Genomic DNA, 24,573 nt, shown 5'->3' with positions numbered 1-24,573 from the left:
CAATAGTCATGAAAATAAAGGAAACGCATTGAATAAGAAGGTGTGTCCAAACGTTTGGCCTGTACTGTATGTGTAAGAGAGATGGCATACAGGATAAGGAGGTCCGATCAGGTCTACACCAGCCAAGGACAAGAGAGAAGCATGATTCACATGTGCAAGAGGTTATACGTGACCCTACTACAGCCAGACAACATGGTGTTAAAAGAGTGTGTCCATTAAATGAAAACCTGACACACTTCCATGTGGTGGATGGTTTCCCACCTGACATTCTGCACAACTTTTTGGAGGGTATAATACCAGCAGAACTGTCACTATGTCTAAAAGATTTGATTACCAAGAGGTATGTTTCTTTAGACTCTTTGAATAAGGCTATTCGGCAGTTTCCTTATATGTTTTCTGATAAAGCTGACCAACCACAGATCATTCCAAAGACCTTCATTTCTAAGGGAACTATTGGGGGAAATGGCCATGAAAATTGGTCTCTCTTGAGGCTGCTTCCATTGATGATAGGCCACGATATCCCTGAGGGGGACCAAGCATGGGAGATTCTCATGCTTCTTAAAGATATCCTAGAGTTGGTTATGTCATCAAACTTCACACTTCCACTTCTTGGATTGCAAAATCTCAGAACATAGAGGGTTGCTGTAGGAAACCTTTCCAAACTACAAACTTCGTCCAAAACATCATTTCATTGAACACTACCCTCAAATGATAAAAATATTTGGCCCTCTAGTAGATGTGTGGACAATGCGTTTTGGGGAAGCATACATTTTTCAAAAAAGTGGTGCATGACACTCGCAATTTCAAGAATGTGGCACATACCTTGGCTGTAAGACACCAGAAGATGATGGCCTTTCATTTGGACTCCTCAACATTCTTCAAGCCTCCTCTAGAAATTGATAAAGTGAGGTCAGTTTTGGTCGCATCTTTCCCTGATAATGTTCGGAGTTTGCTACATCAGCGAAATGCCAAGCAAAGTACAGTGCTAGTTGCATCTTCTGCGCATGTTCATGGTGTCAAATACAGCACAGATATGATCATTTCAGTTGGCAGTTGTTCAGGTCTCCCAAAGTTCAGGAAAATAACACACATTGTTGTTATTGTAAGGTAGTTGCTTCAGGTGGTCAGGGGATGGCGCTCTGGCGTCATGTATGGCCTGGAGTAGTTTAGCTTTTTGTCCCTTACGGGAAACCGTGTTTCATTTTCTGTATTTGCCGCGGTCGGCATTCTTATTCAGTGTTTATATGTACTGTTAAAGGTAAGCACTGTAAACGGGGCGCGGCAAATTAATGTCTATTCTGTTAGATTAACGGTTGTTTCTGTATGTTGTTAGACTGTTGTTGTTGTTGTTAGTGTCTGTTGTTTAGCATGAGAATCTGCCTTTAGACTTTCTGTTGTCTGATTCAGTGTTTATATGTACTGTTAAAGGTTGAGCTGCCAGCCGTTGCGAGCAATAAACCAGACGCGGTCCGAGCCGCAAATATAAACACCCGAGTCTGACTGGTCCCTCTTCCGCCCTACACCATCACCCTAAAACACAACGCAGAGTCCCAGAGTGTGGAGAGGCTCATCTCACGCGGGCCGGGTTACATTATCAACACAGAAATCCTGTTTGTCTGCAGGCTTTTGACAGCGTGGTACGTTGAACATTTACGTGCTTATGAATTGTGCCCCAGTGGGGCAGGTTCTCACACGGTCACCCAGTTGTCTGAGCTAAATGATGTTTTCCCCTTATCCTCCTACCAAGTGAAAGGCAACGTGTATGTGACACTTAAGCGTTATATATCATGCTGAATGACATTATGTGGACTATGCACTCAAGTTGTTTTCATTTTTTCCAGGACCATGGAACGCTACAAACTGAGAGTCATCATAACGGAACAGGACATACAGTACTGGGTGTCACTGGATGGAAAACCAGAAACGGTTGAAGAACTGAAGACCAAAATCAAGGAAAAATGCAAGCTGCAGTATGACTTCAGTGTTATGTATGAAGATCCTGACTTTAATAATGCCCTCTGCAACCTTGATGACATGGGAGACTTGCCAGCTACAAGAGCTACTGTAAAGGTCATTCCACTGATGGTGACTGCCGCCACCACCAGCACATCTGATGCCTCGAGTGCCTCTGATGATACAGAGATTCTGTCCCCACGCAGCTCAACTTCATCAATGAGACAAGAGGCATGGCCAGAGTTTTTTGACATTCCAAACTTCTCAGTTGATGTGGAATTTAGACTGAGAAAAGGCTGATCTTGCATGTCTACGAGACAAAACACCCTGGAATCCGCCAAAAGACGTGAAGCATAGTATTCTGGAAAAGCTTGCTGAAACAATTTACAAATTTGATACCTACCCAAGTGTTGAGCGGCTCAAAGCCGTGGCATTTGCACTCATCAGCAAACATCCCTGTTTGAGGAAACCAGGTTCACCAGATGGGTGTTCTGGCTGGAAGAATAGCTTAAAATTCAAGATGGGGAACTAACGTGGTAAATTGAAGCAAGCAGGATGTATACAGGTTGCAATAAATTCTGCGAAAGTAGGTAGACCACAAATGGCCTCCAAAGGCCTCAAAAGACCAAAAAGATATGAAGTGAATTACCTACCTGACATTCCTGAGGGCCAAAGTGAAGATAGCCTGGAGGCTGAGCGAAAACTCCTGGTTGAAGAAATGAAAAAACGGAACCCCAGTGGAGCAGTGATTGCCTCAAAGATGGACCAGACCTTCCCATTGCAAAGATGAGAGATTTTGGAGGCTGGACCACCAGTGAAAACTTTGAAGGAGCCAGCGCTTTTTACGGAGAGACAAGTAAGCAATAAAATTATTATAGTAATTTATTAAAATAGTTTGTTTTGCAGTTCTCCATCCCCTCTGCTCTGTCCGAAAGAGTATTAAGACCACAGAATTTCTCAGGTTTCTGACTTTTTTTCTCTGGATAAAAAAAGATGTAACCCCTTTGTTTTTTTCCTGACTTTTTTTCTCTGAATTCTGACTTTTTTCTGGAACAGATTTTTTTGAACCGTTATTTTTTTTAGTGGCCCTAATACTCTTTCCGTAGTTCTGTCGTTCTGCCTTGTGACTAAATACTAAATGACAGTGTGCCAATTCCTGTTGTATTTAAAATTAAACTATTAACAGTTGTGAATTTTTCCACACTGGCCCAACCCTATTTAGTCACCATGTGTTTTGTTGTGTGTTGCAGGTGTATGCAGAGTTTAATAGGGTAGTCACCAAGAACCTACAGGTGGACTTCTTTGAGGCCCTGGACCGCCACACACCACGATTTGTCGAGATCTTCAAGGCAAAGAAAGGAAGTGTGGGACAGACCCTGGCAGAGTTGGTGCAACAAACTGATGCAGGGGTAGGTCTATGAAAGTTTTCTGCCGTCTTTACTTACATTGTAAGTTGACTTTAAATAGTGATTGCCAGGGGGTAAAAGATGGGAGGACATGGCTAGAGGGGTGCCAGTAGTATTTATGTGTTTTAAATGCATAAACAACATTTTTCAAATACATGTCACAATTCATAAGATAATATTTTTCTCATTAACTGCCATTCATATTTTTTTTCTGATCGAAGGTCCATTGAGGTCCACCAGAAGGGGTGTGACTTGGGCACTCTATTATGCTATTATGTGAACAGTTATAATGAATTTGAGTGGGTGGGGGTTGGGATGTTCCTGATTGGTCAGTTAAAAGTTTCTAACATCACAAGTGCGCCAGAAACACTCATCAGTCGGATCAAGTATTTGTTAATATTTTATTAATCTACAATGCTGATTAACTGTTGCATCTAAGATGTTATGCAGCCACCCATCACTAGCAGGGGCTGCGACCCCCTCCCCAGCTAAACTCGAGTCTCACACACATCTTCACTCTTGGACAGAAATTCAAATGGCTCCCACATTCATGCAGTATTTTTTCAGACTGAGGTGATTAAATTGTTGACACAATTGAAACAGTTTTTCAGGTGTTTTCTTACTTTTAGACTAGTCTAAGACGACTTGTCTAAATTTAAATTTTAGACTAATCAACTAACAAATTAGTCACCAGAAAAATCCTTCGAGGTGCATTCTGATGGTGTGAAGCTAGTTTTTGGTCTTGAAAAACTTCTTCCTGATGGACGTATGGAAAGACTGATATATGCGAGAGCTGGCAATGATGACCACAGCTCTGGTGTCCAACTCGCCTCGACTGATGAACTCAAATGGATTGTCCCAAGAAATACAGTACATTATGATACAATATAAGTACATTTTACAACCCCCGGAGAACTTATGTTGCTACCCGCTGTTAGAGCTGTGGATTGTTTCTTTAAAATTCTCAGTAAAATCAGTCAATTTGTTTGCTTCAGTGTCAAATAATGCAGTGACACTTGTTTCATATAGACTTTCAAAGACATTTTTGTACTGTAGCTTTTGAATGCTGCATTATCTAGAGCTTAATTTGTTCATCATCCACTTCTAGAAACCAGATGTGACAGCAATGCACACCATTGTACTCCGAGGCCTCCCTGTTCTACTTGGTGACGACCCCACTGACTTCTACAACTCCTGCTTCGTAAGTTATGAAACCAGAATATGAAAAAACATGGAAATGGTTAACAAAAGCTGAGGAAGGGGGCTTTGGGTAGGCAGGAAAAATGGGGAGGTCAGGCCAGCTTAATGGGAATACTGGATGGCAGGAGAGGGGGAAAAGACAAGGTGATGGAGATGAGGAGAGGAGAGGTGGAGAGGAGAAGAGAAGGACCTCTCCTTCTCTTCTCCTCTCCAGGTGATAGAGATAAGGAGGCGAGGAGATAAGGACGCGAGGGCTCTGTGTAACCTGATGTGTCCCCCAGCAGTCTAAGCCTATAGCAGTGTAGCTATATAATGGTTCAGGGCTACCTGAACCAGCCGTAACTAAAAGCTCTGTCATAGAGAAACGTTTTAAGCCTGGGCTTAAATGTAGAGAGAGTGTCTGCCTCCCTGACCTATGGAGAGAGTTGGTACCATAGTCACTATACAATAAAGCAGAAATGCCTTAAAAAAAATCTTTAATGTAGCTGGTTTTAAGCTCTTAACATTGTGGCTAAGCTTAGCGCAAATCATGGCAGTGAATATTTTCTTCACTTTTACCAAGTATGCCACTGACTTCTGTCCACTGCCGTTGTTTGCGCTGAGCTAAGCCACAATGTTAAGAGCTGAAAACCAGGTACCGGACATACAGACACAAAAAAGGTATTCATCATGTTGTCTCACTACGATAATGATAGAGGAAGTGTTAACTCTCAAATAATTGGAGTATTCCTTTTAATGCACAAGGCTGGAAGACAGTGTCGGTAGGACACATGAAATGGTGACTATTTCGAATTGACGATTTACAAAATTTCCCTGTTGTAAAGTAATATTTTCGTTTGGTTTCAACACAGGATTGTGACACTGATGAGACCTGGGGACAAGTGTCTGTCGGGCTGCTGACTGTTGTCTGTGAAGATGAGCAACTCATTCCAAATCAGCTCCACCTTCACCCAGTGTCTACTGCCATCATTGTTTAGGGAGGTATTGTAATGGATGATCTCCAGAACCTACCTGAGGCACTTTGCCTTTTGTTTGGACTGTCATACGCATTACATTTAGACTACCCTAAAGCCATGAAAAACACTTTCGGATTCATTCAAAGAGTGATGCTTGGCTTGGGAGAGAACAAACTCCAGCCAAAATTGCAGAGTCTTAAAAATCTCTTGTTGAGTTAGAATATGCATTCGCAAATGTATGAGTGGATTCTGTTGTTTTTTATTGTTCACTAAATTAAGACACTCCACTCAAAGTGTAAGCTCCTAGGTTCATCAGCAAGTTACTAGAGGCTGTAGATGTATGTATATTCATTCACATGTGTGAGATCCATTGCCAGTTATTACCCTCTCAGTTTTTTGAGCTCATTGAATGAAGCCACTTTGCACTTGACGGCATGTTTTTTGTTTCTGTTTTTTTAAATACTTTTTATATAGTGATTTGTAAGTAACATTATTTAGGAATACAAAAGTGCACTTTTCAGCATGTTGGTTCGTTACCAAGGGTGGTACAGTTTTAAAGCTGTGTTTGTGGATGTCATTCAAGGCAATCTTTAAAAAAGTTGATATAAATGGAAGAAAAATAAAAAAGAATTGATTTAACTTTCAACTGTGTTATTACCTTGATGTGTTATGTTTAATTGTGATTCAGATTATTTTAGGAGATTGAAAACCTGTTTTTCAGTCCTGTATGGATATTTGAGCCTCTTAGATCGCTGAAAACTTACTTGCTTTTTTCGAATCAGTTTGCATGGTTTTAGCAAGTAAATCAGATTGCTGTTCAAGTAAATATAACTTAGAAATACTAAGTCAGTCCAACTTAGATAAGTGTGTTATATGGACTAAACACAAAGTAAATTTCACATGCAATGACTTAGTAGATTAAAATAGTAATTCTGAGTAGTCTTTACTAAATCGAGAGTACACTCTACTTGATTGTTTTAGTTGCTTAAACTCATTTGTAAGTGTACTCTACAAAGGAAGCACTAGTTAGTACAACTTAAAATACCTAGTTCCCTTTACTTGTTTTTTAAGTGCAACCAGTTTGCATGCTTTTTTTAAGTAATGATAACTAATTGGATCTTACAGTGCTGAAATAATGCTTCAAACATCATAAAAGTGGTGTTCATTTGTGAAAACAAAAAAAGTAGCAGTCAAGTCAAGAAGAACACAGAACATTTTGTAGAATTTAAATTACCAACATCATTTCCATTGAGCTTCTTATCATCTTGGTCAACTTAGGCTGCAACTTTGACCACGACTTTCATAGAAGACTATAAGAACTTAAAGCTGCTTCCTTACTTTTTTCCTTTCCAGCTGGTTGGTGAGCTCCATCTCAGCTAGACGCTGCTGGTTGAGAAGAACCAAGTCTCTGGTGACATCGTGCTGGGCCAGGTCAGCCAGGTGGAGACCTACATCCTGAAGTTCCTGGAGGCTTCGTAGCTTCGGAGAACACAGGTACAACATACAGCCGAGATGCTCCATCCACAACATCTGACCTACAGGTAAACAGAACACAGGTTAGCATATGGAAAAATTGCAGCTGAGTTGTTGAGTCTATCCTAATTACGGTTCAACTTTGCTGTCTTGTCCACCACAGTCCTGCACCAGGTCAGTCTTCACATTTACCTTTGCCACAGAAAGTCGGCAGCACAACTTTTGAATGTGATCTGCCTCCATCTGGAGCACTTGGCCCTCTAACAAAGTCCTCTCTGTCTCATTTCACTGCTGCTGTTCTTGCTTTTTTCCTTGGTTTTTCTGTAAAATTCAAATGTGTGATTCATTTATAGCGTCCATTTGCAAATGCCTCAATCTTTTATATATCAGCATTGAGTTCCTGGTAACATTCAGAACCATAAATTAGGATGGATTTGATGTTAATGGCATGTTGTGTGAACAACTAAAAAATATCTTTTGTGCAGGAAAATACAGTTATATTGACATAAATTTTAAAAAAGTAGATTTTTTCTGAAAAATTTAATTAAATTGGAATTTATATACACCACTCTTCCAAGTGGCCACTAGTTTCATGAATATTGGGGATTTGGCATCCATAGTGTTTTTACTCTTAATGCCAGAAAGGGGCTAAAAGCTAAAATGCGTAAACTAGAAGAACAAATACAATTGTGTAGTGGAAATTACTACCTCTCTTGAGTGAGAAAGTGAATCAAAGATCACGTCGTTCTTTTTAGTTTTCTTTATAATCAGACATCAGAATACACTGGTACCTAGGTACAGTGGAGGAGAACTTTGTCCAATCTCTGGAGCTTCCGAAAAAAGGGGTCCTTGCTCAGTCTAGTTTTTAACCTTAAAAGGATATAACTTATACTGTTTATATTTTGATTCCAAATGTCTCTAATGTCTAACAAATCCCAGATTCTACAGTACATTATTTCTGGTTTAAACCGGATCTGGAGGTCATACTGAGGCCTTTTAGAAAAGCAGAGACTTTATGATTAAAAGTAACAGAAAATATACCACAATTGCACTGGAAGCGGAAGAGAAAAAAAAGGCATTGGACATTAAAGTACACAAAAACAGTGTGAGGGAAGTGTGTTTATTAAAATGAACAGTGGTACTGTTTATTAGAGCTCACCTCTTAGTTTGAGCGTGGTGTGTTTGTCTGTGTAGCTCTTCAAGACAAATTGACTATTGATGAATTTCCTGATGCTCTCAATGGTAAAAGTCACCTGGAGGACAGAGACAGAAGCTGATCATGTGACAATATTGTGCCAAGGTTATTATATTGAATGAGAACTGACGAAATAACGAAAACTAGAATTGAAAAAACATTTTCGTTAACTGAAATACAAATAAAAACGAGAGTTTAAAAAAAACAAAAACGATAACTAACTGAAACTGTATTGTGTGATTACAAAACAAACTAAAACTAGGCTTGTAAACAGGACTGAACGGGGCCGAGCAGAGTGGAGCCGTCGGGGGAGGCCACGTCGGGCGTGTCGCTGTGGGCTCAGTCCCTATGCGTCCCAACTGGCGTGTCTCCTTCCACGGTGCTCGGGGTAGGTGTAAAACATGTTACTTGCTGTAGCCAGCTGGGGGCGCTATGACTGTGTGTCACTATTGACACGTGGGTGTGTTCCGGGCTGGACCCTAATCACGTGTGTGAAATTTGGGACAGATTGGACAATAAATTGTCAAGTTATCCAGTCTGGTGTTAGATGGCGAGACGCCATTTTTTGCCGGCATGCCACACCCACATAGTGTGACCGCCGATAAAGCTTTCAATAACTTTTGATCCCAAAGGCCTTGTGATGGTACTGACCAAGTTTGAAGTCCATGGGGTAAAATCTGTTGGAGGAGTTTGTTTAAGTATGCGAGCTAGAAATGGCAGAAAACGCTGAATATTGCGATATTCAAACCAAGATGGCACACTTCCTGTTGGGTTTGAGGTATGGCTCCAAGAGGCTTTTTGGTGCGTCTCCACATGATTCATATGTGTACCAAATTTTGTGTCTCTACGTCAAACCTACTGCTCGGGCTAGGCGTAAAACATGTGACTTCCTATTGCCAGTGGGGGGCGCTATGACTGTGTGTCAATATTGACACGTGGGTGTGTTCAGGGCTGGCCCCTCATCATGTGTGAGAAATTTGGGACATATTGGACAATGTATGGTGAAGTTATCCAGTCTGGTGTTAGATGGCGAGATGCCATATTTTGCCGCCATGCCACGCCCACATATTGTGAAGGTCAGTAAAGGCGATTTAAGTTTGGGAATAATAACAATAAGAAAAAACGGACCAATTACAATAGGGTCCTCGCACTTTCGTGTCTGTACGACATTGCTGTGGGGGGGCTTAATTTTCTTGATTTTCGAGGGGGCGCTGTTAAGTCATTTTGCCATGCCCATTCCCGGGACCACTAGAATACGTAAATTTCAGCGGAGATGTATGTATATTCCAAAAATGAGGAGTTTTTGAATATGATAAAGTCCCCAAAAAGGCGATTTAAGTTTGGGAATAATAATAATAAGAAAAAACGGACCAATTACAATAGGGTCCTCGCACTTTCAGTGCCAGTGCTTGGTCCCTAACTGACTAAAATTATAGTGAAAATGTCCTTAGTTTTCGTCTTTGTCAAGTTTTTTCATATGTAAACCTTTTTGGTTGATATGAAACCTATTTCATTTATCTGTTTTATGACTTAATGAACTAATTGGGGCTGAGATGGATCAGACAAAGTAAATAAAGGCAACATTTATTGTGACTTGTTTGAATCTGGCACCCAACAAATACCCCATTACAAAAAAAATAAAACTAACACTAAAACTAATAAAAACTAAACTAAAACTAAGCATTTTCCCAAAAAATAAAAACTAATTAAAACTAGCAAACACACTCTTAAAACGAATTAAAACTAACTGAATTTGAAAACAAAAATTCACAACGACATTAAAACTAAAACTAATGAAAAATCCAAAACTATTGTAACCTTGTTTTGTACTTGGTTTAAAGTTGCAATGCTTCCAGTCAGTTTATTTCCAATCACATATTACCTCCCTTTATACTTGTGTGACTGTGTTTTACCTGTGGGTGTATAATGGTGAAGAATTGATTCAACGCAGCGTCTCGCACCTGAAGACCTGGAAGAAACTTTTGTATGTTTATCCCCGTCTGCCGAACCTTCAGCTGATAGCCCGGAACAGAGGAGACAGGAACACAGGAACACAAAGTATAAGGAGTTTGAGCCAACAAAAAATATTTTCATGATGTGATTTAGAGAAATACTACTCATGGAGCCTTACATCCTCATCAAAGACGATATGGAAGGGAAAAGCATTGCAGAAAGCTTTCTCTTCCACCCACAGCTTGTCAGGGTAACATGGACTGAAGGTGTCATTAATGCCTGAGAAGTAAATCAAACACACACATTTCATCAGTGTTGGAGTGGTTACCCTTTAACCCTTTGATGCACAACAACATGGGTCAAAAATGACCCACATTCATTTACCATGTTATTTTATGCTGGCTGTGTGTTTGAATATCTTTCTTTTTATTTTATTTTATTTTAATACAACAGATAATATAGATTTTCCTTTCATACTTTATGAAGAAAAATAGTTTTTGTATTATTACATCAAGTTTGGGTCAAAAATGACCTTGTGTATTAGAAGCGTAGTGACACAACAACAAAAAAAATGTATTTAAAAAATATGAAATAAAAACAAAAAATTAGGACGTATGATGATCAAAAACAAGTTAATTGAGTAAAACCTGGAATACTGAATGATGGAATTAGTTTATTGCAAAGATATAGAATATAAGAACTTAGTCGGGTCTTTAGACCCATGTTGTGCATCAAAGGGACAGGGGTGGGCAATTAATTTTATCAAAGGGCCACGAAGGTTACAGGGGCCGGACCAAAACTCTGAACTAAATTCTGCTCAATATTGATTATTATGATTATTGATGATTATTATTGATTATTTTATTGATAATTGAATTGCTTTATAAAATGTGGAGGAAATCAAATATAACAGTAAAAACCATAAAATACTCCAATCACTTTTCCATTATTTTAAACACAACTGTAAATTACCTTTAGCAAGGTTCCTATTGGTGTTTTTGTATTATATAGCTTGTTTTTCATGTTTGTAAATTTTCTAGGTTTTTTACAATTTTGTGATGATTTTATTTTGAAAATGTGCCGTATATCACAAATGAGATATAGTCTGGAGACCATCTATACATTTTTCCGTGGAGGAGGCGTGGTTTACGATCATTGAGAGCTGTTTATTGGGCGCTACAAATGTCTATCATAAGCGTCTGTTCGTAGCCCCCATTAGCTTAGCCACTGACGGGGCTAGTTGGTAGATTAGGCTTTTGCCAAATCCTGTTGGAAGCAAGGCTAACACATCCTTTTTGGTGGTGATAAAGGAGTGTAAAGCCAAATGTTGTTCTTCTTTTAAAATAAACTTTGGCTCTAAACTATCTAGAACACTGTCTACAGCTAGATCCAAAGAGAGCTTGGCGTCTGCTGCAGCCATGCTGGATCCGTAAGCAAACTACAAGCTTCCAACTGTCTAATAGTACGCGTCATCGTCTTGCCGTCCCTCTGTGATTGGATACCAAAAGCAGGGCTAAGAATCAGCCATGGACACCATGCCACCTTGCAGTCCAGTGTGAAACGGGTGCTTTAATTTTGAAAGGTAGTGACAAGAAATAACAGGTTTCCCACCTCTTAGCTCTTACGGTGGATTCACAAGGTGACCAAGGAATGTCTTATCTTGTGAACTATCAATTAAAGAGTCGACCGTCATTCAGCGAGGAATGCTACTAAACATACATTCAAACCACAAAAACAATAAAGAGCATGTATGTTTTATTAGCAATATGTGTTTTTGACAAGGTACCCAGGTAACTAAGTGTATTTTGTGGAACACGTTTCTTTGCATGTGGGTATGCATGCAGGCAGATATACGTAAGCCGTCTTCAAAATAAAAGCACTGCGGTTGTATTGATTTATATGCCCAGGTCTGCTTTAAAACATAATGAACTAACATAATGTACAACACACTTGAAGAACTGTTTATCTAACAGCATTTCTGTAGCGCAGGTGGCCATATCACTTTAGTGAGCCCAGGTTTTTAAAAATCAGATAAAATTAGAAAGTTGACCTTTTTCTGAAAGAACGACAGCTCTGATCAGGTCCCAGCCGCTCTTTTTCCCTGCCCGTGACACACGCCGATCCCTCATTGTTGATAATAATGTCTCCTGGGGAAAATCACACAGATGGGCCAAGAATGACAAACACCCGTAATATATGCATATAGAAACAGCACATCTACCCACCCATCTATGAGTGGACTGCTCCTCATCTCTGGTCTTAATAGCTTGGGGTGTCTGTTTGACCAGAAACACAACATGCTCCTTCTTCCCTGTGCGCTCGTCTTCCTCTGATTGATTCAGAACCACCATGGTCACTTTGCTATCAAAAAACTCTCTGGCAACTGCCTCCATGATACCTATAGCAAGGTGTGAAAATGGACAAAAGGAAGGAAAAAGAGTTACAGCTATCGGATAGAACCTAGTGAGAGATCAGTGTGTAGCAAATTATTGAATAGCGGTCTTTGCAAAGTAAGGCACAGGGTTCTTTTAGACCAGGGATGGGCGACTTAAATGCTGGAGGGGGCCACAATTTTTCATCAACACTACCACAGGGCCACATAATATAGGACTGTGCATTTAACCAGATATGATGAAACTGTAATTTTAAATATGTTTACAGTGCAGTAACCATATTTCATGCTCAAAAGGATGTATAACAGTATGAATAGGAATACAAAAGGTTTGAAGCAAATAAAAAATAACCACTTAGTGTGATTTTTTTTTTCAGTGCAAGAACAGCAGACCACCATTAATTGCAAGAAGTAATTTTGTGCATTTTTACACTGCACTTTTAAGATTTCATGCTCAAATATATGTAGTTGGACTGAGGGCCACTTCAAGTGAGGGTGCGGGCTGTATGCTGCCCCTGGGCCTCCAGTTGCCCATCTCTGTTTTAGACACTGTATCTCTTCAGAAGTTGATGTAATCAGTAAAGCAGTCAACCTGTCATTCAATGTCCATACTGTTCTCCTATGTTTCCAGCAACACATTCCAGTCTGTACATTCAAATCAGTCCTTTAGAACCTCAGTAGCCTCTGGTGTCCATTTCCTGACTGTGAGTTTAGTTGTAGGCTGCCTCCACAGCATACAGCAGATCAGGATTAGGATACCATGTCGGGAAGTTGTTGAAAAAACGCTGCAAAGTTAGGTTATTTTGGAGATTTTCAAAGCGGTCATGTAACCTCTGACGTCATGGTATGACACCACAAGTCTCCTCTTTACATACAAACCTACTGATAGGCTGATAACATGCAGTTTAAGGCAAAAACCACATAGTTTTTCTCATGTAGTACGAATTTGCCATTTCCGCTTACTGTATGTGAATATTTGTGCATACTGAGGTCCCTAAACAGGCTTTAAATGACATAAACTGGGTATCAGTGGAAAGCTGAGACTCTTGTGGATTCAATGAGTCCAGTTTTCTTCATGTGGGATGATGTTAGTCATCAGTAGTAGCCAGTTCATTGCAGTGAGGGCATTTCTTGAGTCTGAACCTCAGTGTATAAAATGAGCTGCTGTGACCTCTAGGATAATCACAGCCTCATGAAACTTTACAACCATAAACTAGAGACCTGGAGCATTCAGGAGGATGTGCAGCTTTTCCTATATTAACAATAAGGGGGTTTCTCGGTATTTTGAAGAACAGAAGTGCTCGTCATCCAATCGCTGAAAATACAGAAATCTCAAAAATGACCAAAGTTTTTGAACCCAAAAACCCAAAAAGTTTTTGATCTCAGCATGGATCCTTCTATGTTGTTCCAAAGGTCTTTGTATATTGATTTAATATTCTGGAGGGTTTTCTCTGACCATTTTTATCCATTGTCGATATGAATAAATTTGCATTATTGAGCACCAAATGCTCAAATGCACCAAATGGTATCAACCCAAAAACTGCTGCAACAAGTTATGGGACACAGTTGAACATGGACTGGACTTTAGAAAGTGTCCCCTAATGTTATGACCCTTTATACACCATAATAGGCTTCAATAAATAATTAATTCATTAAGTAATTTTAATTAGATATTTTGACCAGAACAACTTGACACACAGTGCTGAGCTTCATCTCACATTAATCTTCAGGCTCACAGCTTTCAGATTATGTCAACCTCTTCTATGCGGCATTTATTGTTGACCTGCTATCTCCCCCTAAACATCCACTGCCCACAACCACCAAAAAGGTCTTTGAACAGCAAGAGGTGAGTGTGACTGATTTTACCAGGTACAATATGGTAGAGGCCCTTCCTGTCAGAATAGTAATGAAGTAACATCTTTCCATCATCTGTCATCTCCACTCGGAAAGACGGTGCATTCATTTCCTTAAAAACAGGAGGATACAGATTCAGGTTAGCTAAAAGAATCTACTGAAAAGTTGTCTCAGGCAAACATGAAGCTACCTGATAGGACAGAGCCAGGTAACTGTGGAGAGCGTCCAGATTTCCAATGAATTCAACAAGATTTCCACCCAGTGTCCTCAGCATGGTGTCATAGCCTGCTTGCTTACAGAAACCAAAGAAATGTTCTCCAAAAAGCTTCAGAAATACATCAGCAGGGACATCTGAAACATGAAGAGACACAGAGAGAACCACCGTCAGAGTTCTTTAGATGTATGGAAAAAAATAAATAATAATAATAGTAATAATAATAATAATACCTTTAATACCTTTGTTCACAAAGTGCTTTGACAGAACAAGCATGGATAAAACCATTAATGAAGAAGAAATATATATATATATATATATATATATATGTATACACATATACATACATATATATATACACACACATACATATATATGATATGATAAAATAAGTTTGTAGGGAAAAACAACAACAGAATCCACACATACATCATACATATATATATATATATATTTATACACATATATGTATGTATATATGTATATATACATATATATTTTATATTTATATGCGATATATATGTAAAAATATATGTATTTGTAGGAAAAAAACAACAGAATCCACACACACACACACACACACACACATATATATATATATACACACACACAAACACACACATTTTATAATATCATATATATGTGTGTGTGTGTGTGTGTGTGTGTGTGTGTGTGTGATATATATGTAAAAATATATGATATGATATATATGTAAAAATGTGTTTTGAGAAGTGACTTAAAAGAATCCAGGGATCCAGCGAACCTCAGGTCCTCAGGCAGGGCATCTAGACTCGAGAAATGAAAAAAAACCTTTTGTTGTTTGGCCTCCCAGCGGACACTTGTTTGTCCTATTACAGCAAGCTGCTATTTAATTACAGCAGAGTCCCAATAGGAAGTGCAGTGTAGATAATCAGACTCCTGGGAAGTGTATAGTACCCTGTTGGTATGCCCTGAATAAACAATTCTTGTTGTGTTTTACACATCTGTGCCCAGGGGCCCGCTGTTTTACAATCTTTCAATGTTACTGCCAAGTATGATCTATACACGTATCAATAAATGATTTACTATTTATGTTTGAAACTTTTTGCAGCCAATGTTGTGAAAACTTTCCATCCTTTACAAATTAATAGTATTTTCCTTACAATGGTTCTTCAGTAGTGACATCAAAAAAGGGGATTTAAATGAAATAAATGCACATTTAATTATTTTATATGGGATTCAATTAAAAGATAACCTGACACTACAGTCTCATAGTGATATCTCATAGCTATCTATCTACACAATAACTGTACATGCAACATTTTCTGTAGGCTACATTATATTAAAAAACGAAGAATGCATTGATTTTCAGTGGCATTCTATTTTAGGGCGATTATTGTGCATGTAAACACATAAACAACTACTGGGTGTAAGCTGTTAGATTTCATTGGGGACATTGTTAACACTTGAACTACAACCTGCACACATCTCACACCTTAGACATCAACATGCTTTATTTTTGTTATTGTTCAAAATAATATTTACAATAAATATGATATACTTATTTTTAAAAAAGTAACCTAAAATAAGTTTAATATTGAGAATTTTCACTTTTATTCTACATGTCTTGTATAAAACACAGCCAAAATATTTAATGTTCCAGCCCATCTATAGACGAGTGGTATGACATCATCTATAACATTTTTGTAATGGAAAGAATCACTTTCTCTGTGAGGCTTCAAAAAGCCAAATTTGAGGAAATCTGGGAGAAGTGGAGATTGTACATCGCCCCGAAACGTCCTTCTTTTGTTTAATATTATGTAACTTTCATTTTTTAAATGTTTTAATCTGTTTTACTACTTGCTGTAGATCATGGGTCTCAAACTTGCAGCCCACGGGCCAATTGCGGCCCTCGTGACGATATTTTGTGTCCCTCACCTTGGTATGAAAGTTTAATGTTGTTGCATTTACCATGTTGTGTGTGGAAGGTCTCTTTAATTATTGTATTTTGTGTCTTTTTAAAAAAATGTGTGTCTTCATTTGTAATTTTGTGTATTTTTTGGTCATTTTGTGTCTTTTTTTGGTCATTTGTGTCTTTTTTTGGTAATTCTGTGTCTTTTTTGGTAATTTTGTGTCTTTTTTGGTAATTATGTGTCCTTTTTTTGGTAATTCTGTGTCTTTTTTTGGTAATTTTGTGTATTTTTTTGTGTCTTTTTAAAAATAATTTTGTGTCTTTTACCAACTTTGCGTCATTTTAGTAATTTTGTGTATTTTTTAAATCATTTTGTGTCTATTTTGGTGATTCTGTGTCTTTTTTTCTGTTATTTTGTGTCTTTTTTGGTCATTTTGTGTCTTTTTTCAGATAATTTAGTGTTTTTTGGTCATTTTGATACTGCCTCTAGCGGCCCCCAGGTAATTTGAGTTTGAGACCCCTGCAGCAGATGCAAACACCCCCAAGATTTAAAAAAAAAAAAAAAAAAGTGTAGAAGGACAAGCAGCTCTTCCTGTGGGATGGGAATTTCAGAGGGAAGAGCAATTTCACATAAAAAGAAATGAGGTAACTATTATTAGTGGATGGGGGATAAAAAAAAGTGATTCTTACCCATGAGTGAGCAAGCCTCCTGCACCAGGCTGAGGGTCAGGATATCGTCATAAACCATATATGTCATGAATGTATCCTGGACCCCTGGTAGAGAGCTAAACACATATACATTTATACATGAGTATGTGAACATTATCCCACACTGCAAAAAATGAAATCTAAGTAAGATATATCTCTTATATCTTAGATCAAGGGGATACATTCTTATTTTTTGTCTGATAAGATAGTTCTTCTTATTCAGCATCTTTTATGTTCGACTGTTTCACTTGTTTTAAGTGTTTTGGTCCTTAATTATCTAAATATATTACAGCTTGTTACTGAGATTTTATGACCTTTGCTAAGTAAAAACATGCTTGAAACTAGAATATCAAATGTTACAAAGCTGTTTCATCACATCATTTTGTGTCTTTTTCAGTCATTTTGTGTATTTTTTTGTCATTTTGTATCTTTTTTTAGTCATTTTGTTTCATTTTGTGTCTTTTTTTGTCATTTTGTGTCTTTTTTTTGTCATTTTGTGTCTTTTTTTAGTCATTTTGTGTCTTTTTTGTCATTTTGTGTCTTTTTTTAGTCATGTGTCTTTTTTTAGTCATTTTGTGTCTTTTTAAGTCATTTTGTGTCTTTTTTTAGTCATTTTGTGTATTTTTTAGTCATACATATAAAACTGTTATTTCAAAGTAATAATTTGTTATTTCAAGCATAACCAAGAAATCATAACTTTGACATAATTTTACCTCTTCACATACTTAAAACAAGCAGCCAGATGGAATAAATTGTTTTATTATCAATGAAACAATAGAAGTGTGTATTGTTGTGTATTTTGTATGTAATGAACTAGCACATAGGTGTAAATTGGCACTTGATATTTAAACATTTAACATGAAACATTTAACAACAACAATAAACAAAGTCACTTTTTATTAGGTAGAATACACTGGGGGTCATTGAGATTAGATATTTTTACTTGTTTTGGAAAGTCTTGACAAGCCTAATTTTCTTGTTCCATTGGCAGATAATTGCGCTATTTTTAAGCAGAATACACCTCATTTTTGTACTTTTTTCTTGTTTTTGAGAGGTGGCTTTTTGTAGTGCAATTATCATCTTGATCCTGTCCCAGATATAAAATACAGTATATGTGCCAAAACCTGAGTTTGTCCCAGACCTCCTGGCCGAACCTCTCCGTCACCAGAGACTGGAGGCAGCTGTTGATGAACCCGTACTGAAAAGCACACAAACACCATAGTTCTCATTGTTTTGCATCTGTTTCAGTGATATTCTGCAGCTGAATCACGCCTCTTTAGTGTTGCAGCTTGTTAAAAAAACCTCAGTCTTTTGTTAAGGCTCAGAAGTTAATCTGTATAAATCTCATTCAGACTTCCTTGCTACCACAACATCAAGGTTATTATAGTTAACGAAAACTAGAATTGAAAAAACATTTCCGTTAACTGAAATACAAATAAAAACGAGAGTTTGAAAAAAAAAAAAAAAACCATAACTAACTGAAACTGTATTTTGTGGTTAAAAAACTAACTAAAATTATAGTGAAAATGTCGTCTTTGTCAACCTTTTTTCATACGTAAACCTTTTTGGTTGATATGAAAAAGAAAAAAGAATTTCATCTTTCTGGTTTTATGACTTAATAAATTTATTGGGGCTGAGATGGATCAGACAAAGGAAATAAAGACAACATATATTGTGACTTTTTTGAATCTGGCACCCAACAAATACCCCATTACAAAAAAAATAAAACTAAAACTAATAAAAAATAAACTAAAACTAAGCATTTTCCAACAACTAAAAACTAATTAAAACTAGCAAACTCACTCTAAAAACTAACTGAATTTGAAAATAAAAATTCACAACGAAATTAAAACTAAAACTAATGAAAAATCCAAAATTATTATAACTTTGATCCATACTGACAAATATAGCAAAACACTATAGAGAACATTAGAGGAAAAAGATGTTTTTCATGCTGAGATGTAAAACATATCTCAATTTAACTGCAGGTCTAGTAAAAGTGATGAAATAACATTAATAATGAAAAACACATTAAATAAATCCATCTGTTTGCACACTTGAATGAGTGAGTTTGAGCAAACACAACAAAATATTGTAGTGATGTCCAAAGAAGCTTCATGAAGCATTAGCTGTATTTGTTAAATATTGAAAATTACTAATAAAACTAAATAGTGTTATTTGTTTTTGCTTAACTCATAGAATTGTAACTCCTTACTTAAAATTCAGCTTTAATAGCTTCATTTATTTTTAACAAATTAATTCAGAAATAACAGATCAATAAATAAAAAAACATTTCAGATTTTGTATTGTGGTAATTATTTTTTATTTTTCCTGCGTTTACTCAATGTCTGTGTTGTAACATCTACTATAAGTATGTTAAAAAATTGCATTTTGAGAACTGAAATGTAAGTTTTTTTTATGTTCTAGAGTTTATAGCTGCAATATTGTTAATATAGTTAATAACATATAGACACAGATTGACTACACTGTAAAAAATGTCTGTAGATTTTATGGTGTTTTATGGAATTTTTTACAGTTTTTTAATACATTACTCCACTATGAAATACAATGGCACCATGTTTGTACCAAAAATATACTGTTATATATATATATATATATATATATATATATATATACAAGACATCCCTGTAATTTTTGCATTTATTTTTTGTAAAAATACTTTTCTCACTGTGGCGTAAAAATTTTTTTTTATATCACTGTAATAGACACTTAATTACCGTAAATAAAGGAATAGTACAAAACTTAAACTGTAAAAATATATTTAAAAAACTTTTATGTTTAAGTAATGGATAAATACCATGATGTCACAATTGCCCTAAAAATAACAGGATTTTTCTGTCTAAACTACAGTTTGCTGATATTTACATTAAAAATAGAAAACCCACTCACTGTATTTTTCATGGTGAAATTCTGGCAACAGCTGCCAGTATTTTACCGTTAATTATGCCGTTTTTTTTTACAGTGTGTTAAATGTACTAAACACCACATCTCTAACAGAAATATACTGTAATATTTAATGGTAAAATCTTTAATTCATGCAGCATTTATAAAGTATTTTCTTGTCAATTATATGGCAGAACAGCGTTTCTTTTGATGGGAAAACTTTTTATTTTTTATGGTAAAATATGGAATAAAATGGCAATCTTAAAAGTGAAATCAACAGTGCTAATATCATTTTACCTTAATATTAGAAAAAGTTGCACCGCATTTATTACGGTAAAATTCTGGCAACCACAGCTGCCGTTTTTTTCACAGTGTAGTATCCTGGCCGACAAAGTCTAACTGCAGTAACTACGCAAAGGGTAAAACTGAGAAAAAAAAATGTAAAGTTTTTTTTTATGGTTTTTAACTGGCCAGACAAAAGGGTCATTTTTATGCTCAAAAATCACGACGATTTATTTGACCCCAAAAATGTAGTTACTGCACTGTAAAAGGTTCTAATAATAATGCAAAAACAGAGTGCAGTAACTACAATGTTGTTGTCTTCTTTCAGCTTTTATATTTTGTTTTCAGTGAAGAAAACATTTTCAAATTTATTTTGTTATAAGTGTATTTAAAACTGTTTAATAACTCTATTCAAAGATTTCTGTATTTTAGACTTAATATTATAAAGAAATGTTATATTTTAGTTGTGATATAATTTTGATCCCACTTTTTTACTTCATCACCATCTAGATAATAATTTCCCTTTCAAATAAACTTATCATTTCTATTATTTTTATCTTTAAATTAGAACATATATCCAAAGCAGAGCGTGGTAAGTGCAATTACTGCTTGGTTTTGAGTTGGATTTTATGGATTTTATATAATTATTTCTCTGAAATAAAGCAAAATTTAAATCTAAAACTTTGCCACAAGATAAAACAGACATCAAGGAGTTCATTTTTAGTTATAACTCAATTTCGTCCAAAAATGTAGTTACTGCAGTTAGGCTTTGTAGGGCAGAATGGATATCTGATTTTATGCTTCCTGTGCTCAGCGTAGGTTTGCATTTCACATTTGTACCCTCACTCATGGAAATTAACAACAAAGATATGGTTGCATGTCTTTGCCCTGATCAAATTTCTAAACCTACAATCAGAAAGCATTGCATTGCACAATCCACAATTATTGGCAGCGTTCAAATTACAGCAGTGATTTCTGCCATTAGTGATCCCCAACATGGCTTGTTAGACAAAGTCTGTAATCAGGCAAATACTCACCATGTTTGTGTGATGTTATCCTGTCGAGTTCTTCACCCACAATGGTGCAAATGTTGAATGGACTTCCGACTTCCTACTGCTCTCTCTCTCTCTCTCTCTCTCTCTACATCACACGTACACAGATGTCAATAGAGACAATCCCCACCCACTGTTGCCTCTGCACACCTACTTTAATACTGAGAGTTTCTTTTCCTACGCTTAGTAATATGCTATATAACATATAGGGGGGGGGGGGGTAAGTTTGACCCCCTAAAACCCCATCTCCTCCATCGCTACTTGTTGATGTTATATATGTGTTTTTTCATCAGTTTATTACTCTCTAATAACTATGGCATTTTAGGTGGAGGCTTTAAATGAGCCCATCTGGGTTTTCTGCCTCTCCCTGCACTTTACACTATATTTTATCTTTGTCATTTTATGTAATTCTAACTGTGCAAATAAAATAAACCTAAAAATAAACCTAAACCTACTTCTAACAGCTGGTTGTGGAGGCAGAAATATCAGACAGATATCTCTGTCAAACCTGGGAAAATCAAACCAAAAGCTGGATACAACACAGAGAGCATGGGGGCTGTTGCTGTGTCATTACCTCGGCTGAAGCTCAGGGTGGGTTCAAACTGGTGAACAAAATCACATGGTTCCTTCTTCTGTATCTTTGAGCCCAAAACGACAAAAGTTTTGTCCCAACAGCCATCATATCACTGAATAAGAATATGTAGATTCCACTGGCATCACTGTATATTGTCCATGTCATGTTTATGCTGGTCTCAATGTTTTTCTGTGGTGAGAGGTTTGTGGTGAGGTTTGTTATCTGTCATGTGAGGGGTTATACTTGGGTGTCATGTTTGCTGCTGTCTATGTTCTTATATGTTTCTCTGTGATATATGTGGGAATAGGGGTTATCTGTTATTTGTTGTATATCTGGGAAGAGGGGGTATTTGGTACCTGTGTGCTACACAGTGTTGCCACACTGTGCTATGCCTTTTTCTTTTAAATGTATGCTGTCCTGAAAAAAAACCCTGACCTGACTGTGTGAGAATAATTATCTCATTGGGGACAATAAAGAACCTAACTAAAACCAAGCAGCAAACTCCAGCCTGAAAAGTTAAACCAATGTGGAAGTGCGTTGAACTTGCATACATTTGGGGAGACACAACAGGTGAATAGGGTCATTTGTTAAATTATAGATATCTCCAAATAACTGCCACAGTTGTAATTTACATTAAGACAATATTTTTTCGCATTATATTTTTCTGAAATGTTATGTTTAGATATGCAAATGCAGTGTGACCTCATTAATCCATCCATTTTCCTCTGCTTATCCGGGGCCGGGTCGTGGGGGCAGCAGGTTAAGCAGGGCATTCCAGGTAGGGCTGCACAATTAATCAAATTTTAATTGTGATCACAATTTTGGCTGCCACGATTAAATTAACCACATTGTCGGTGATATTTCCATTTTAAAATGCGGCTCTCCTGCATATCTTATCAAGCACTTTCTACACCAGTAGTCCACCAACCACCGGGGGGCAGGGCCATGTTCCTCCCCTGAAAAAAGCCTGGTTGCTGATTGGATAGAACGCGAAGCAGGATGTGACGTAGTACTTGACGCCACAACAACACGCGCCATTTGTAAAAGCCGGTGAAGCAGTGTTGCCAACTTATCAACTTTGTTGCTATATTTAGCGACTTTTCAGACCCCTTAGCGACTTTTTTTTTTTTAAAGTGACTGGCGACAAATCCAGCGACTTTTTCTAGTGTTATTGGAGGCTCGTTAAGAAGAGTAAGAACGAGTCGAAGTGGCACAGTCCTCCTGCAGCAGTCTTTCCCAGCTGCAGAGCCGGAGGGGATGTTAACTCCTCGTCCGCGTCCAGTCTGTAAATTGCAAATAGGTGCTAAGCACCAGACACTGGGTGCACACACTAAAAACTGTTCCTATTGTTTGTTTAAAAGTAGTGCAATAAAAATACAGATGTTTTCCCTAACATGATGAATAATCATGATTAATAATCGTGATTACAATATTGATAAAAAATAATCATGATTATCATTTTGGCCATAATCGTGCAGCCCTAATTCCAGGTGAACCTCTCCCCAGCCACAACGTCTAGCTCGTCCTGGGAGACCCCGAGGCATTCCCAGGCCAGGCAAGAGATATAATCCCTCCATCGTGTTCTGGGTCTTCCCCGGGGCCTCCTACCAGTTGGAAGTGCCGGGAACACCTCTAACGGGAGGCACCCGGGAGGATCCTTAGACACAAAGGAGCAGCGGCTCTACTCCGAGCTCCCTCCAGATGTCTGAGCTCCTCACCCTATCTCTAAGGCTGAGCCCAGCCACCCTACGGAGGAAGCTCATTTCAGCTGCTTGTATCCCTGATCTTGTTCTTTCTGTCACTACCCAAAGCTCATCACCATAGGTGAGGGTTGGAACGTCGATGGACCGGTAAATCGAGAGGTTTGCCTTCCGGTTCAGCTCCTTCTTCACCACGACGGTCCGGTACAACGCCCGCATGGCTGACGCCGCACCAAACCGCCTGTCCATCTCACACTCCGTTCTACCCTCACTCGTGAACAAGACCCCGAGATACTTGAACTCCTTTGCTTGTGCCAGAACCTCTCTCCACCCAGAGGGGGCAGTACCTGTCTCCACCCATAGGGGGCAGTCCACATTTCCCAGTAGAGAACCATGGCCTCAGACTTGGAGGGGCTGACTCTCATCCCAACCGCTTCGGACCTCCTGCAAACCCCCTCAATGACTGCTGGAGGTCCCGCTCTCATGAAGCCAAAAGAACCACATCATCTGCAAAAAGCAGAGATGTAATTCTAAGATCACCAAACCGGATCCCTTCCTCTCCCCGGCTGCACCTTGAGATCATTAAATATGTGCTTATTTGCATCTGAACTATTAAATAATAATAATAAATTTGAACTTTGGATAAGACAAATTTCAGTCATATTTATTTTGTTGATACATAATAATATACATATATATAAAATTTATTTAAAAAAAAGTTTCACTGTATTGTTTTCTGTTGTTTTAGTACTTTATATAATTTAATGTTTAATAATAATCTGTTTACTATTTTTTTTTCTATTGTTTTTGTATTGCCTATGGTGTTTCAATTTAAATTGATGAGATTTATAATGGCATTTCTTAAA

General features: G+C 37.5%; 1 protein-coding gene across 1 annotated transcript in view; it reads right to left on the bottom strand.

Moving 5' to 3' along the window:
* The window catches only part of gucy1b2 (guanylate cyclase 1, soluble, beta 2), a 37,175-nt gene extending 19,648 nt beyond the window's left edge, over positions 1-17,527 (bottom strand). Inside the window, exons 1-9 of the mRNA XM_059328016.1 lie at positions 17,178-17,527; positions 14,573-14,733; positions 14,395-14,494; positions 12,362-12,534; positions 12,187-12,283; positions 10,315-10,415; positions 10,097-10,198; positions 8,148-8,241; positions 6,854-7,050 (exon numbers count right to left, since the gene is read on the bottom strand). Coding sequence (XP_059183999.1) covers positions 6,854-7,050; positions 8,148-8,241; positions 10,097-10,198; positions 10,315-10,415; positions 12,187-12,283; positions 12,362-12,534; positions 14,395-14,494; positions 14,573-14,733; positions 17,178-17,421 — 1,269 coding nt within the window. The 5' untranslated portion in view covers positions 17,422-17,527. The remainder of the gene's footprint in view (positions 1-6,853; positions 7,051-8,147; positions 8,242-10,096; positions 10,199-10,314; positions 10,416-12,186; positions 12,284-12,361; positions 12,535-14,394; positions 14,495-14,572; positions 14,734-17,177) is intronic.
* Positions 17,528-24,573: the final 7,046 nt, after the last annotated feature.

Source organism: Centropristis striata, chromosome 24, assembly GCF_030273125.1.
Source record: "Centropristis striata isolate RG_2023a ecotype Rhode Island chromosome 24, C.striata_1.0, whole genome shotgun sequence".
In the NCBI taxonomy this organism is placed as follows: Eukaryota; Metazoa; Chordata; class Actinopteri; order Perciformes; family Serranidae; genus Centropristis; species Centropristis striata.
Note: the sequence above shows the minus strand (reverse complement) of the source record. Positions and strands in the feature narration are given on the sequence as shown.